The 16,143-nt window shown below is 46.0% G+C and overlaps 1 protein-coding gene across 1 annotated transcript in view; it reads left to right on the forward strand.

The window, feature by feature from the left end:
- CCDC102B (coiled-coil domain containing 102B) overlaps positions 1 to 16,143 on the forward strand; it is a 374,548-nt gene that overhangs the window by 55,516 nt on the left and 302,889 nt on the right. Inside the window, exon 3 of the mRNA XM_054017032.1 lies at positions 5,460 to 5,671. Coding sequence (XP_053873007.1) covers positions 5,460 to 5,671 — 212 coding nt within the window. The remainder of the gene's footprint in view (positions 1 to 5,459; positions 5,672 to 16,143) is intronic.

The raw sequence follows: 16,143 nt of genomic DNA on the forward strand, positions 1-16,143 counted from the left end.
GCCAATTAATTAAGAGAAAAAAAACTTTTGAAGTGATAATCAAGCTAGCCCAGTACAGACAGTTTGATAATAAGTGTGAGAGTACTTACAAGGGGAGATAGAGTCAATGTTTGTAATGGCTCAGCCATTCCCAGTCAGCTCTCTAACACCACATTCTACAGGCCATTAGCCTCTGATCCCACTGAGGATTACCTAAAGAAACTACACCATCTGCTAAAAAAACTCCCTGACAAAGCACAGGAACAAATCCGTACAGACACATGCCTAGAACCCCGACCAGGGGTATTCTATTTGCTACCCAAGATCCATAAACCTGGATATCCTGGACGCCCCATCATCTCAGGCATTGGCACCCTAACATCAGGCTTGTCTGGTTATGTAGACTCTGTCCTAAGACCCTACGCTACCAGCACTCCCAGCTATCTTCGAGACACCACTGACTTCCTGAGGAAACTACAATCCATCGATGATCTTCCAGAAAACACCATCCTGGCCACTATGGACGTAGAAGCCCTCTACACCAATATTCCACACAAAGATGGACTACAAGCTATCAGGAACAGTATCCCTGATAATGTCACAGCTAACCTGTGGCTGAACTTTGTGATTTTGTCCTCACCCACAACTATTTCACATTTGGGGACAATATATACCTTCACGTCAGCGGCACTGCTATGGGAACCCGCATGGCCCCACAATATGCCAACATTTTTATGGCTGACTTAGAACAACGCTTCCTTAGCTCTCGTCCCCTAACGCCCCTACTCTACTTGCGCTACATTGATGACATCTTCATCATCTGGACCCATGGAAAAGAAACCCTTGAGGAATTTCACCATGATTTCAATAATTTCCATCCCACCATCAACCTCAGCCTAGATCAATCCACACAAGCGGTCCATTTCCTGGACACTACTGTGCTAATAAGCAATGGTCACATCAATACCACCCTATACCGGAAACCTACTGACCGCTACACTTACCTACATGCCTCCAGCTTCCATCCAGGACACACCACACGATCCATTGTCTACAGCCAAGCTCTAAGATATAACCGCATTTGCTCCAATCCCTCGGATAGAGACAAGCACCTACAAGATCTCTATCAAGCATTCTTAAAACTACAATACCCACCTGCTGAAGTGAAAAAACAGATTGACAGAGCCAGACGAGTACCCAGAAGTCACCTCCTACAAGACAGGCCCAACAAAGAAAATAACAGAACACCACTAGCTGTCACCTTCAGCCCCCAACTAAAACCTCTCCAGCGCATCATCAGAGATCTACAACCTATCCTGAAAGATGATCCTTTACTCTCACAGATCTTGGGAGACAGACCTGTCCTCGCTTACAGACAACCCCCCAACCTAAAGCAAATACTCACCAGCAACCACACATCACTGAACAAAACCACTAACCCAGGAACCTATCCTTGTAACAAACCCCGATGCCAACTCTGTCCACATATCTATTCAAGTGACATCATCATAGGACCTAATCACATCAGCCATACCATCAGGGGCTCGTTCACCTGCACATCTACCAATGTGATATATGCCATCATGTGCCAGCAATGCCCCTCTGCCATGTACATTGGCCAAACCGGACAGTCTCTACGCAAAAGAATTAATGGACACAAATCTGACATCAGGAATCAAAATACTCAAAAACCAGTGGGAGAACACTTTAACCTGTCTGGTCATTCAGTGACAGACCTGCGGGTGGCTATATTGCAACAGAAAAACTTCAAAAACAGACTCCAAAGAGAGACTGCTGAGCTAGAATTGATATGCAAACTAGACACAATCAACTCCGGTTTGAATAAGGACTGGGAATGGCTGAGCCATTACAAACATTGACTCTATCTCCCCTTGTAAGTACTCTCACACTTATTATCAAACTGTCTGTACTGGGCTAGCTTGATTATCACTTCAAAAGTTTTTTTTCTCTTACTTAATTGGCCTCTCAGAGTTGGTAAGACAACTCCCACCTGTTTATGCTCTCTGTATGTGTGTATATATATCTCCTCAATATATGTTCCATTCTATATGCATCCGAAGAAGTGGGCTGTAGTCCATGAAAGCTTATGCTCTAATAAATTTGTTAGTCTCTAAGGTGCCACAAGTACTCCTGTTCTTCTTTTTATAAAAAGTATAGTAATTCTCTTGATTTTACTATTACACATACACACTATGATCCGTGCATCTATCTTTGTTATAGAAGACAACTACAGTCTTTTTTTTTTGTTATTCATAAAGACTGTCATCAACCATCGAGATGTGCAGCTAACAGCTCCCAAAACACAACAGCACATAGCACTATGAGAAAAATCTGGTGCTCATGGTCAAGAAAGTTAATATCTTGTAAGAGCTCAAAGTTGACATCCCGAACTTTCTCCCAGTGACTCGAGAGATTTTCAAAAACATAAGAAGCTTGACCAGCAGCCTGAGGGTTTGTTTGAAGTAAAGAAAATTCAGTACTTCCACCAATAGGAAGGTTTTTCTCAGGATTACTATTCACATTCAGCATCCCAGCCTCTGTAATTTTGGTTTCCTTCTCAACCCTATGGATTGGTGTTTCATTTGAAGTGAGTGTGTCAAGTTCTTGTATCATCTGGTTAATTGCATTAATGGATGAAGCTATCTTGCCAGAAGGCCTATTATTGTAATGGTCTGCAGTTATACCCACTTCACCAGTTATTTTACCATGCTTCTTCTGTGCATCTGTAAAGGTAAACGATTCTTGGAAAGCTGAACTTGTTAGCGGTGGCTTTTCACTCGTCACCAAAACATTTGTAGCTGTTCTTAGTGTTTCTGCAGACACCATTTCTTTATTGGTAACAGTACTGGGATTCACAGCACTCAGTATTTGTTGTTTAGCAATCCTATTTAAAACTCAAAAACACTGAAATACAGCAGGGCTGCCATGCAGGGGCCCCCACGAGAATGTCGGAGGCTCCCCTCTGCCTCCCTCATCCCCCAGCGCCTCAGCGCGCCACGTCCTGGAGTGGCCCTGGACAGAGCTAAAGCTGCATGGCTCCAGCAGGATCTGAGCTCCTCCTGCTCAGAGCTGCATGGTAAGGGGGCGGGGCTGCGAGCTGCAGCTGAGTGGTGGGAACTCAGGTCCCACTGGAGCCACGGGGGATTGGATCATGGGCGTTCCGGGGATCTGTCAGGACTCAGCGGGGGGGTGGATAGGGGTCGGGGCAGTCAGGGGACAGGGAGCAGGGGGGATTCGTGGGCAACATCCTACACACTTTTTTATATATTTAACACTATTATAAATGCTGGAGGCAAAGCAGGATTTGAGTTGGAGGCTGACAGCTCACAACCCCCAATAATAACCTCATGACCCCCTGAGGGGTCCCGGGTTAATTTAATTTTAGCAATTTAATTTAATTTAATTCACATGCATGTGCTATTTTGAGCATTTCAGTTTTCACAACATAGGCTCATACCAGATTCTGGAACAAGTTCAAATGCTCAGTTTGTGGAGTATGTACATAAACTATACTAAAGACAAACCCACAGTAACCGTCTCCAGTTTGTGAGGGACCCCATGGAGCCAATCTCTAGGAAACAGATAAATTTATGGAGGTTAAGTCCATTAATGACTATTAGCCAGGATAGGTAAGGAATGGTGTCCCTAGCCTCTGTCAGAGGGTGGAGATGGATGGCAGGAGACATGACTTGATCATTACCTGTTAGGTTCACTCCCTCTGGGGCACTTGGCATTGGCCACTGTTGGTAAACAGGATACTGGGCTGGATGGGCCTTTGGTCTGACAATTCTTATGTTCTAACCTAAATGAACCCAAAGTTATGGAGACAGATATGAGTCAAGGAAGCCAGCAGAGTATCAGAAACCTGGAAAAATCTCTGACTGGATGGGCTCAGGCGTTTGGTCACAAGCTGAGGTGGTTCAAAAGTTTTGGATTATTTTTAAGCAGAATTTTTTTATTGTTTCTTTAAACAATCAAACACAGCAAGCAGCAAATATTTGGCCACACACTTCTGAACCCCAAACCATGTTCAGGTTTTTGCAGACTAATTTCAACTTTTCAATTAAAAAAATTCACAACAAATTTTGAAGGAAAGCAGACTTTGTCCGTGATTTTTTTCTGGTTTTTAAAAACCCCTAGTTTTCGATCCAAAAAAAGTTTTGATGGAAAATATTTGTCCAACCCTTTTAATGAGCTTTAGTGCCTTTTAGCACTAGCTGATGCTGAGAACCAGTGATAACTTCTTTTCAAGTCACCTTTACAAGGTTTCTCAAAACTGGGTTTGTGCTGAGATGCGGAAGGTTTTTAAAAGTTTATTTTTCCCAGGGCTGCCCCGGGGGGAGGGGGCAAGTGGGGCAATTTGCCCCAAGCCCCGCAGGGGCCCCCACGAAAATATAGTATTCTATAGTATTGCAACTTTTTTTTGGAAGGGGCCCCTGAAATTGCTTTGCCCCAGGCCCCCTGAATCCTCCGGGTGGCTCTGTAATACAGAATTCAAATCAATGAAAACCAAAACAGTATTTTCTGTTTATAGTCCAGTGGTGAAACTCTGGTCCTAGAGATTTTCCACTGACTTCAACAGGGCCAGAACTTCACCCTTAGTCGCAAAGTCTACACAGATGTATGTTATTAACTGTTTGTCAGAGTGACTAAAATGTGTAATCTACAAGACCTAAAGGAGGGAATGACACAAATATATTTTAACAGTATATCTCCTTCACTGATGAAGGATAATGTGCCAGCTGCTTTATAGTTTCAGTGTGTTAAAAATTGCCTGGGAATATCCATTTACCTAATTTACAGTAACTTTTATAATATAATTTTCATGCATCATGTTAAAAAGTTTTGATAATGTCAGATGAACAGAGTTGTCAGGAACAGTACAGAGATTTATTGAGAGAAAGTGAATTAGTTTATAACTAATTGGAAGAAACACAATTTATTGTATTTCTGAAGTTAGCTGGATTTCTCTTGGGAGAAGTTCAATTTACTTAATTATGGATTAAATTTGGTTCCCACAATTCTTCATGCAAAATCATTTGCCTTCGCAAAACAGAAATCTATTTAGGCATAAACTCTTTTCCCTTCCCCTACACCATTTCTGTCCCCTCAGAAAAAAACCCAGTGGACATCAATGGGAATTGGATTAGACTCTTCAGGGTCAGATGTGGGACCTTTTGAAAATGCTAGTTGAGAAGAATATTTCAATGCCTGAGAGAAACAGATCCTTGGCTTCTCACCACGCTGAGTGCCATCAGCCACACTAGCTGATCATCATGGTGGTCAGGGGCATTATTGACCACATTCTATGTGCAAGATGTGTGATTCTTCCTTCGTTGCGGCTGTACATGTTTGAACAGCATGACAGTCCTTGTAGACTTCATTATGAGATGACTGTTCCTAACATATGTTTGTATTTTCTGGCTTAGGATGTTTTGTTCTTATGTTTTTTTTCTCAGGATGTGGAGACAACTGAAAACACATTAAGAAAGAACCAGGGTACAAGATTCAATCTGAGGCTTACTGACTCCTTTGCCCCTGGCATTGGTCTGGAAAAGCCTACACAAAGGCTCGACAACGTAGTCCATCCTCCAGAGAATGAATTAATACATGTTTCTGCTTTGCATTTGCAATTGGATGAGTCACAGAAAATCTTACAGAAGGAAAGAGAGTAAGTGCAAAATTGATTCTCCCTAGAGCAAGTTACTTAAATAAATAAAACCAGTGTTCTAAAATGGTCACATGACCATTAATTTCTGGTAAGAGGCATATATTTAAATATTTTAGGAGGAACAAACTTAGTATAAGGATGTTTGTTTCATGTTGACAACATATTTCTGCGTTGTGTGAAGATTTCCTCAATATTTCGTAAGTATGGTGTCATATACTTGAGACTCTATATGGCTATCTGTAAAAATGTGAAGTTGGAATTGGCCAAGGATGCTTGCTTGCTATTTGATATCAGTATTACTGTACCTGGTCTTTGGTATGTTGTTACCAGAATGTATTCTCCATAGCATTACACTTGGAAGCTTCAGCTAGTGCCAGGGCCGGCTCCAGGCACCAGCCAACCAAGCTCGTGCTTGGGGTGGCACCTGGTAAGGGGTGGCCAATCTTGGAGTGGCAGGGGGGCAGCGCGGCGCGGTGCTTGGCGGGGGTTCAGCAGCTCGGTGGGGGTGTTCGGCGGCGCGGCGCTCCATAGGGAGGGGTTTGGCAGCGCTCCGCGCGGGGGGTGTTCAGCAGTGTGGCGCTCCGCGGGGGTTTCGGCGGTGCTCCGCGCAGGGGGCTTCAGCAGCGCAGTGCTCTGCAGGGGGAGGAGGGGGTGTTCGCTGGTGCTCAGCGGGGGTTCAGCAGCTCGGTGGGGGTGTTCGGCGGCGCTCAGCGGGGGTTCAGCAGCTCGGTGGGGGGTGTTTGGCAGCGCGGCAGGGCGGGGGCTATTCGGCGGCGCTCGGCGGGAGGGTTTCGGCGGCGTAGCACTCGGTGGGGGGGGTTTGCTTGGGGGAGGTGTTACGGCGGGGCGTCACTTTTGTTTGCTGCTTGGGGCGGCAAAAAAGTTAGAGCCGGCCCTGGCTAATGCAGAATGACTCCCTGTGTGCTCAATAGTGAGGGGCTTTGGGTTGAAAGGTGCTACACAGATACGAAGTATTAATAGTATTATCTATACACCTCAAAATAAGCTCAATCTAGGAACTGGATAATTTAAGACTAGAAAAAGAATACAGATCCTTCCTTTCACGGCATTACTCGGAATAGGCAATAAAATGCAGACGAAATTCAATGTTGATAAATGCAAAGTGATGCACATTGTAAAACATAAGCCCAACTACACATACAAAATGTTCGATTCTAAATTAGCTGTTACCACTCAAGAAAGAGATCTTGGAGTCATTGTGGATAGTTCCTCTGAAAACATCCAATCAATGTGCAGCAACAGTCAAAAAAGCTAACAGAATTTTGGAAATCATTAGGTAAGGATAGATAATAAGACAGAAAATATCATATTGCCTCTATGTAAATCCATGGTATACCCACATTTTGAATACTGCGTGCAGATGTGGTTGCTCCATCTCAAAAAAGATGCATTGGAATTGAAAAAGTTCAGAAAAGGGCAACAAATGAATAGGGGTTTGGAACAGCTTCCCTATGAGGAGAGATTAATAAGACAGGGACTTTTCACCTTGGAAAAGAGACGATTAAGGAGGGATATGATAGAGGTCTATAAAATCATGACTGGTGTGGAGAAAGTAAATAAGGAAGTGTTATTTACTCCTTCTCATAACACAAGAACCTAAGGGTCACCAAATGAAATTAATAGGCAGCAGGTTTAAAACAAACAAAAGGATGTATTTATTCACGCAACGCACAGTCAACCTATGGAACTCTTTGCCAGATAATGTTTTGAAGTCCAAGACTATAACAGGATTCAAAAAAGAGATATATAAGTTCCTGGAGGATAGGTCCCCCAATGGCTATTAGCCAGGCTGGGCAGGGATGCAAAACCATGCTCTGAAGTGTCCCTAGCCTCCGTTTGCCAGAAGCTGGGAATGGGCGACAGGGGATGGATCACTTGATGATTCCCTGTTCTGTTCATTCCCTCTGAAGCACCTAGCATTGGTTACTGTCAGAAAACTGGATACTGGGCTAGATGAACCATTGGTCCGACCCAGTATGACCATTTTTATGTTTGGTTAAGATAAGTAGTGAATGTCTGGTATCTGTTTGGTGCTCTGAAGGAAGAGACTTGGTGATCTCATTCTAGCTGGTAAGAGACAGGTGTCTGCATTAGAGCCATTACTGGGAATAAGGGATTAGCTGATCATCCCTATGGGACGTTAGTCTAGAAAAAGGATTGAGGAACATTGATTGGGTCTTGCAAGAAAACTTGCAGTTTGTGCTGTACCCATGAAGTCAGAAGACTTCAGTCACCAGAACTGTTGTTCCAATAAGAACTTAAGTTAACTGAAAAAGGAAAAAGAAGAAAATTTCCCCTCCTCAACAACAGCAGAAGTAGATTAAACAATTTCAGTACAAAGAATTAGCAACACTCGGCTATGATGGAGCAATGTTTTCCATTATTACTTTTTTTTTTTTTTGGCAACTATCTTGTGGATATTGTGAGTCTGTGGATGTGTTTGTTTATGGATCAGTTTTGGCATGCAATCAGTGCAAGACTATCACACAGCTTTCCCCCCCCCCATAATAACAGAATGTTTCTAAAGGTTATAGTGACTGTATTTTCTGTATAAATCTGTCTGCTCTCTTAAACTTACCACAGCTCTGTAAGTGGGTGGCTGATGTTAGGAGTCACAAGAAAATAGTATGTCTTTCAAATGCCTAACAAAACCATTGTGTGCTAATAGTTTTAAGACTCTAATAGTTTTAAAGTAAGTGCAACCTGTTGAAAATGTTAAAGTTCTTGCAAGTTTCATTGTGTCCCCAACTGGGCATGCAGTTAACAATCTTAATAGTGCAACAGAGCCTGCCCTGCGATCTCTAGCAGTTTCTTAGGGTATGTCTACACTACGAAATTAGTTCGAATTTATAGAAGCCGGTTTTATTGAAATCGGTTGTATACAGCCAATTGTGTATGTCCACACAATAAAATGCTCTAGGTGCTCTAGTCGGCAGACCGCGTCCACAGTACGAGGCTAGCGTCGACTTCCGGAGCATTGCACTATGGGTAGCTATCCCACAGCTATCCCACAGTTCCCGCAGTCTCCGCCGCCCCTTGGAATTCTGGGTTGAGATCCCAATGCCCGGATGATGCAAAACAGTGTCGCGGGCGGTTCTGGGTACATGTCGTCAGGCCCCTCCCTCCCCCGTCACAGCAACGGCAGACAATAGATTCGCGCCTTTTTACCTGGGTTACCTGGGTTACCTGTGCAGACAACATGGAGCCCGCTCAGCACAGCTGAGCTCACCGTCACCATATGTCCTCTTGGTGCCGGCAGACGTGGGACTGCATTGCTACACAGCAGCAGCTGCTAACTGCCTTTTGGCGGTAGACGGTGCAGTAGACTGGTAGCCTTCATCGGCGATCTGGGTGCTGGCAGCCGTGGGGCTTGCCTTTTGGCAGTAAATGGTGTATTATGACTGTTAGCCGGCCTATTACAAGTCGGGTCATCGCACATTAGCAGAGTCTTCCCTGAGCAGCAGCTCGTGCAATAGGCCTGAAGACCATCGTCATACACCGCCCCGTATTTGCTGCCAAGCACCCAGAAAGATGCCGAGGGCTATCAGTCACGCTGCACCGTCGTCTTAAGATGTAAAAAATAGATTTTCTCTGTATTCATTTGCTTCCCCCTCCCTCCGTCAAATCAACGGCCTGCTAAACCCAGGGTTTTCAGTTTAATCTTTGGGGGGGACCAGTCTGTGACAGTTGTTTGTGTCTCTCCCTGATGCACAGCCACCGTTCTTTATTTTAATTCCCTGTGCCTGTACGCCATGTCGTCACTCGGCCCCCCTCCCTCCTTCCCCTAGGCCGTCAGATACTACGTTTGCGCCACAGCTCGAGCCGAGAAGCGGTTCGCGCCTTTTCTTTGAATTCTGGGTTGAGATCCCAATGCCCGGATGATGCAAAACAGTGTCGCGGGCGGTTCTGGGTACATGTCGTCAGGCCCCTCCCTCCCCCGTCACAGCAACGGCAGACAATAGATTCGCGCCTTTTTACCTGGGTTACCTGGGTTACCTGTGCAGACAACATGGAGCCCGCTCAGCACAGCTGAGCTCACCGTCACCATATGTCCTCTGGGTGCCGGCAGACGTGGGACTGCATTGCTACGCAGCAGCAGCTGCTAACTGCCTTTTGGCGGTAGACGGTGTAGCATGAGTGATAGCCGTGGGGCTGGCAGCCGTAGGGCTGCATTGCACCAGCCCCTTCCAGGCGATGGTATATTATGACTGGTCGTCGTACTGGAGTGGCTGTCAATCATGGTCACCTGGGCAGACATGCTACTGTCTCGATGATGACGGTTACCAGTCATAATATACTATTTTCTGCCAATTGCCCAATATTGTCTGCTAAGCACCCAGAAGAGGCCGAGGGCGATGCTGGGTGCTGGCGGACGTGGGGCTGGCAGACGTGGGGCTGCATTGCTACACAGCAGCAGCCCCTTGCCTTTTGGCAGATGATGGTATATTATGATTGGTACCCATCATCATCGTACTGGTATGGCTGTCACTCATGCTGCAGCGTCGGCTGCCACCTTAAGATGTAAAAAATAGATTTGTTCTGTGTTCATTTGCTTCCCCTTCCTCCGTGAAATCAATGGCCTGCTAAGCCCAGGGTTTCCAGTTTAATCTTTGGGGGGACCATTCTGTGTGACAGTTGTTTGTGTTTCTCCCTGTTCCTGTACCTGTACGCCATGTCGTCACTCGGCCCTCCCTCCCTCCCTCCCTCCCGCCCTCCTTCTCCTGGTCCATCAGATACTACTTTCGCGCCTTTTTTCTGACCAGGCGCCATAGCTAGCACTGGGATCATGGAGCCCGCTCAGATCACCGCGGCAATTATGAGCACTATGAACACCACGCGCATTGTCCTGGAGTATATGCAGAGCCAGAACATGCCAAGGCGAAACCCGGACCAGGCGAGGAGGCGATTGCAGCACGGCGACGAGAGTGATGAGGAAATTGACATGGCCATAGACCTCTCACAAGGCACAGGCCCCAGCAATGTGGAAATCATGGTGTCACTGGGGCAGGTTGATACCGTGGAACGCCGATTCTGGGCCCGGGAAACAAGCACAGACTGGTGGGATCGCATCGTGCTGCAGGTATGGGACGATTCCCAGTGGCTGCGAAACTTTCGCATGCGTAAGGCCACTTTCATGGAACTTTGTGACTTGCTTTCCCCTGCCCTGAAGCGCCAGAATACCAAGATGAGAGCAGCCCTCACAGTTGAGAAGCGAGTGGCGATAGCCCTGTGGAAGCTTGCAACGCCAGACAGCTACCGGTCAGTCGGGAATCAATTTGGAGTGGGCAAATCTACGGTCGGGGCTGCTGTGATCCAATTTGCCAGGGCAATGAAAGACCTGGTGATAGCAAGGGTAGTGACTCTGGGCAACGTGCAGTCAATAGTGGATGGTTTTGCTGAAATGGGATTCCCAAACTGTGGCGGGGCCATAGACGGAACCCATATCCCTATCTTGTCACCGGAGCACCAAGCCACCGACTACGTAAACCGCAAGGGGTACTTTTCAATGCTGCTGCAAGCCCTGGTGGATCACAAGGGACGTTTCACCAACATCAACGTGGGATGGCCGGGAAAGGTACATGATGCTCGCGTCTTCAGGAACTCTGCTCTGTTTCGAAAGCTGGAGGAAGGGACTTTCTTCCCGGACCAGAAAGTGACCGTTGGGGATATTGAAATGCCTATCGTGATCCTTGGGGACCCAGCCTACCCCTTAATGCCATGGCTCATGAAGCCGTACACAGGCAGCCTGGACAGGAGTCAGGACCTGTTCAACTACAGGCTGAGCAAGTGCCGAATGGTGGTGGAATGTGCATTTGGACGTTTAAAAGCGCGCTGGCGCAGCTTACTGACTCGCTCAGACCTCAGTGAAAAGAATATCCCTATTGTTGTTGCTGCTTGCTGTGCGCTCCACAATATCTGTGAGAGTAAGGGGGAGACCTTTATGGCGGGGTGGGAGGTTGAGGCAACTCGCCTGGCCGCTGATTACGCGCAGCCAGACACCAGGGCGGTTAGAGGAGCACAGCAGGGCGCGGTGCGCATCAGAGAAGCTTTGAAAACGAGTTTTGTGACTGGCCAGGCTACTGTGTGAAACTTCTGTTTGTTTCTCCTTGATGAACCCTGCAACCCCCCCCCCCGACCCGGTTCACTCTACTTCCCTGTAAACCAACCACCCCACCCCACCCTCCCCTCCCCCTTGCAGAGGCAATAAAGTCATTGTTTTTTCACATTCATGCATTCTTTATTAGTTCCTTACAGAGGTAGGGGGATAATTGCCAAGGTAGCCTGGGATGGGTGGGGGAGGAGGGATGGAAAAGGACACACTGCATTTTAAAACTTTAACTCTTATTGAAGGCCAGCCTTCTGATGCTTTGGCGATCATCTGGGGTGGAGTGACTGGGTGGACGGAGGCCCCCCCACCGTGTTCTTGGGCGTCTGGGTGAGGAGGCTATGGAACTTGGGGAGGAGGGCTGTTGGTTACACAGGGGCTGTAGCGGCGGTCTCTGCTCCTGCTGCCTTTCCTGCAACTCAACCATACGCTCGAGCATATCACTTTGATGCTCCAGCAGACGGAGCATTGCCTCTTGCCGTCTGTCTGCAAGCTGACGCCACCTATCGTCTTCAGCCCGCCACTTGCTCTGTTCTTCCCGCGATTCAGCCCGCCACCTCTCCTCTCGTTCATATTGGGCTTTTCTCATCTCCGTCATTGACTGCCTCCACGCATTCTGCTGTGCTCTATCAGCCTGGGCGGACATCTGCAGCTCCATGAACATCTCGTCCCTCGTCTTACGTTTTCTCTTTCTAATGTTCACGAGCCTCTGCGAAGGAGAAACATTTGCAGCTGGTGGAGGAGAAGGGAGAGGTGGTTAAAAAAGACACATTTTAGGGAACAATGGGTACACTCTTTCATTACAAGGTCGCATATTTCGGCTTGCAGGCAGCCATCGTAGGCCACAGTGTTTTGGCTTTTTTAACCTTCTTAACATGCGGGAAAGGTTGCAAACAGCAGCGCATTTCCCATATCAAGGATGAATTGGGTTGTCCATTTAAAATGGGGTTTCAATGTAAAAGGAGGGGGCTGCGGTTTCCCGGTTAACATGCGGCACAAACACAAGTAAACCCCCCCCCCCCACACACACACACATGATTCTCTGGGATGATCACTTCACCCCTCCCCCCCACCGCGTGGTTAACAGCGGGGAACATTTCTGGTCAGAAGAGCAGGAACGGGCGCCTCTGAATGTCCCCCTTAATAAAATCACCCCATTTCAACCAGGAGAGCTTTCTGGAGATGTCCCTGGAGGATTTCCGCTCCATCCCCATACACGTTAACAGACTTGCTTGCTTTTTTTTTGTAATGTTTACAAATATTTACAAAGTTACACTCACCAGAGGTCTCCTGTGTGCCCTGAGGGTCTTGGGTGAGTTCGGGGGTTACTGGTTCCAGGTCCAGGGTCACAAACATATCCTGGCTGTTGGGGAAACCGGTTTCTCCGCTTCCTTGCTGCTGTGAGCTACCTACAGTACCTCCATCGTCATCTTCCTCATTCCCCGAACCGTCTTCCCTGTGTGTTTCTCCAGTGAGAGAGTCATAGCACATGGTTGGGGTAGTGGTGGCTGCACCCCCTAGGATCGCATGCAGCTCCGCGTAGTAGCGGCAAGTTTGCGGCTCTGCCCCGGACCTTCCGTTTGCTTCTCTGGCTTTGTGGTAGGCTTGCCTTAGCTCCTTAATTTTCACGCGGCACTGCTGTGTGTCCCTGTTATGGCCTCGGTCCTTCATGGCCTTGGAGATCTTTTCTAATACTTTTCCATTTCTTTTACTGCTACGGAGTTCAGCTATCACTGCTTCATCTCCCCATATGGCGAGCAGATCTCGTACCTCCCGTTCGGTCCATGCTGGAGCTCTTTTGCGATCCTGGGAGGACTCCATGACGGTTACCTGTGCTGATGAGCTCTGCGTGGTCACCTGTGCTCTCCACGCTGGGCAAACAGGAAATGAAATTCAAACCTTCGCGGGTCTTTTCCTGTCTACCTGGTCAGTGCATCTGAGTTGAGAGCGCTGTCCAGAGCGGTCACAATGAAGCACTGTGGGATAGCTCCCGGAGGCCAATAACATCGAATTCCGTCCACACTACCCCAATTCCGACCCGCAAAGGCCGGTTTTATCGCTAATCCCCTCGTCGGAGGTGGTGTAAAGAAACCGGTTTAAAGGGCCCTTTAATTCGAAAGAAAGGGCCTCGTTGTGTGGACGTGTCCAGGCTTAATTCGGTTTAACGCTGCTAAAGTCGACCTAAACCCGTAGTGTAGACCAGGCCTTAGATCCAACACTATGGTGTGCTGAATGCCTCTTGTATGTGATAGGTACCTCAACTCCCATTGATTCCATTGGGAGTTAAAGGTATTCAGAACCTAGCATGAGGCACTTAGTACTCCTCTAGCAGAGATAGAAAAATAAACTGGGAATCAGGAGACCCAGTTTCTATTCTTGGCTCTGCTATTTGATCTGCAGTTTAACCTGGGGTAAACTTTTCTATGCCTGTATTTTCCCCCCACACTCTTTATCTGCCTTATTTATTTAGATTGCAAACTCTTCAGGGCAAGGACTGCCTCTTATGTGTTTTTGTACAGTTTCGAGGCCAATGGAACAACAGGCTCAATGGGAGCCTCTGAGTACAGGTCCTACTGTAACACAAATAATACATTAGGACTTCATATCCTCATCATGCCATTCGTAAGCACAGTATACAGGAAAACTCCACTTTCCAATGATATTATCTACATAGCCGTTCAATATGTACATTTGATACAACTACCCAAATAGAGCATTTTACACTCATTAGAAGTTCCTTCTTTAATTTACAGTTTCATCCTTTTGCTGTCCAGTGTTAAATGTCCTTTCTGTTTTGTTAATTCACTTTCACTTCTCCTGTATGGTCAGGATCACACTTCCTATTATACATTGTAAAGGTGTGAATTCATCTCTTTAGCTGTCCGGTGCTTCACTGTCTGCTGTTTTTCATGGTTACTAATCAGCCTGGTATCATTATTTTAGCCTTGACTATGCTAATGATGGCTTCAATTTTATCATCCTGTTCAACTGTAATTTATTATTGCTGGTCATGATGGCCTATGAGAGTAATATTACTTTCTTCAGACATCAACTATTCTCTGAATTAAAAAACAAATAAAAAATCAAATTGTGTTTTCTAAATGATATCCAAACTACTGCTTCCTGGCAGAAAACTCGACCTCATTATTGAGAAAAGGGGTGAGACAATATTATTTATTGGTTGTATTACCATAGCATTTAGAAGCCTTAGTCATGGACCAGGACCCCATTGGGCTAGGCACAGACACAGAATAAAAAGATGCTCCTTACGCAAAGAGCCTACTATCTCAGGATAAGAGAAGAGACAACAGATGGATATAGATAGATAAGGAAGTACAAGGAAACAATGAGACAGTATTGGTAAGCATGATAGTCAGTGGTATCAGCGCAGCAGTGCACTAACTGTTGTCAAGTTTTTGAAGGCATTGTGGCAAAAAAGTTTTCTTACCCCCAACTTTATTTAACACCACTGCCAGTCTATAGTAATGGGTGTCTGTGCCATCTGGCACTTGATCACCATATAGCAGGAAGAAAAGCACTTAGAGTTTATAAGATCTGTTTAGGTTTAGTACTTTGGTCAACTAAGCTCATTACAAATCTATCTTTCAGCATGGGTTTATAACAAAATGTTTATAAAATGTGGCTCTAGTCAAAACAATCTTATCACATGAATGTTGCCATTTGTCAAATGCTTGGTAGATTATCAAAGGCATTCCTATGGCATAGAATTGTTATTCCTAGCAGATGTCTTTGAGGTTTCTTTTCTTTTAAACTATTCCACTTGTCTGGTTTTCTAGTCCTTCTTTGTCCCTTGTGCTTTACAAAGCACCTCCTATTACACCTCTACTATGATATAACGTGACCCAATATAACACAAATTTGGAAATAACACAGTAAAGCAGCCCTCCGGGGTGCGGGGCTGCGCACTCTGGCGGATCAAAACAAGTTCGATATTACGCAGTTTCACCTATAACGCGGTAAGATATTTTGGCTCCCGAGGACAGTGTTATATCGCGGTAGAGGTGTATAATAAACACTTTCAAAAACTAATAAGGCTAAAATAACATCAACACTTTATCTTAAATGTTTGGACATCTTCATCCTCCTGTTTTAAAAGTCTCCTGCTACCAGACTAAGATGTAGTTTATAATCTAATGGAATACATCTAGGCTTTATGATGCTGACCTGATTTCATAATACTGTTGCGATTATGATCCAAGTGACTTTATGTGTAATACCCTTTGTCTAATTGCCATTTTCTAACAATGAGTAATGACCCACCTCAAAGGTCCCAGAGCCCAGGCTGCAGCCAGAGCCTAAATGTCTACACAGCAATTAAACACCC

This window comes from Malaclemys terrapin, chromosome 2 (assembly GCF_027887155.1).
Source record: "Malaclemys terrapin pileata isolate rMalTer1 chromosome 2, rMalTer1.hap1, whole genome shotgun sequence".
Taxonomy (NCBI): domain Eukaryota; kingdom Metazoa; phylum Chordata; order Testudines; family Emydidae; genus Malaclemys; species Malaclemys terrapin.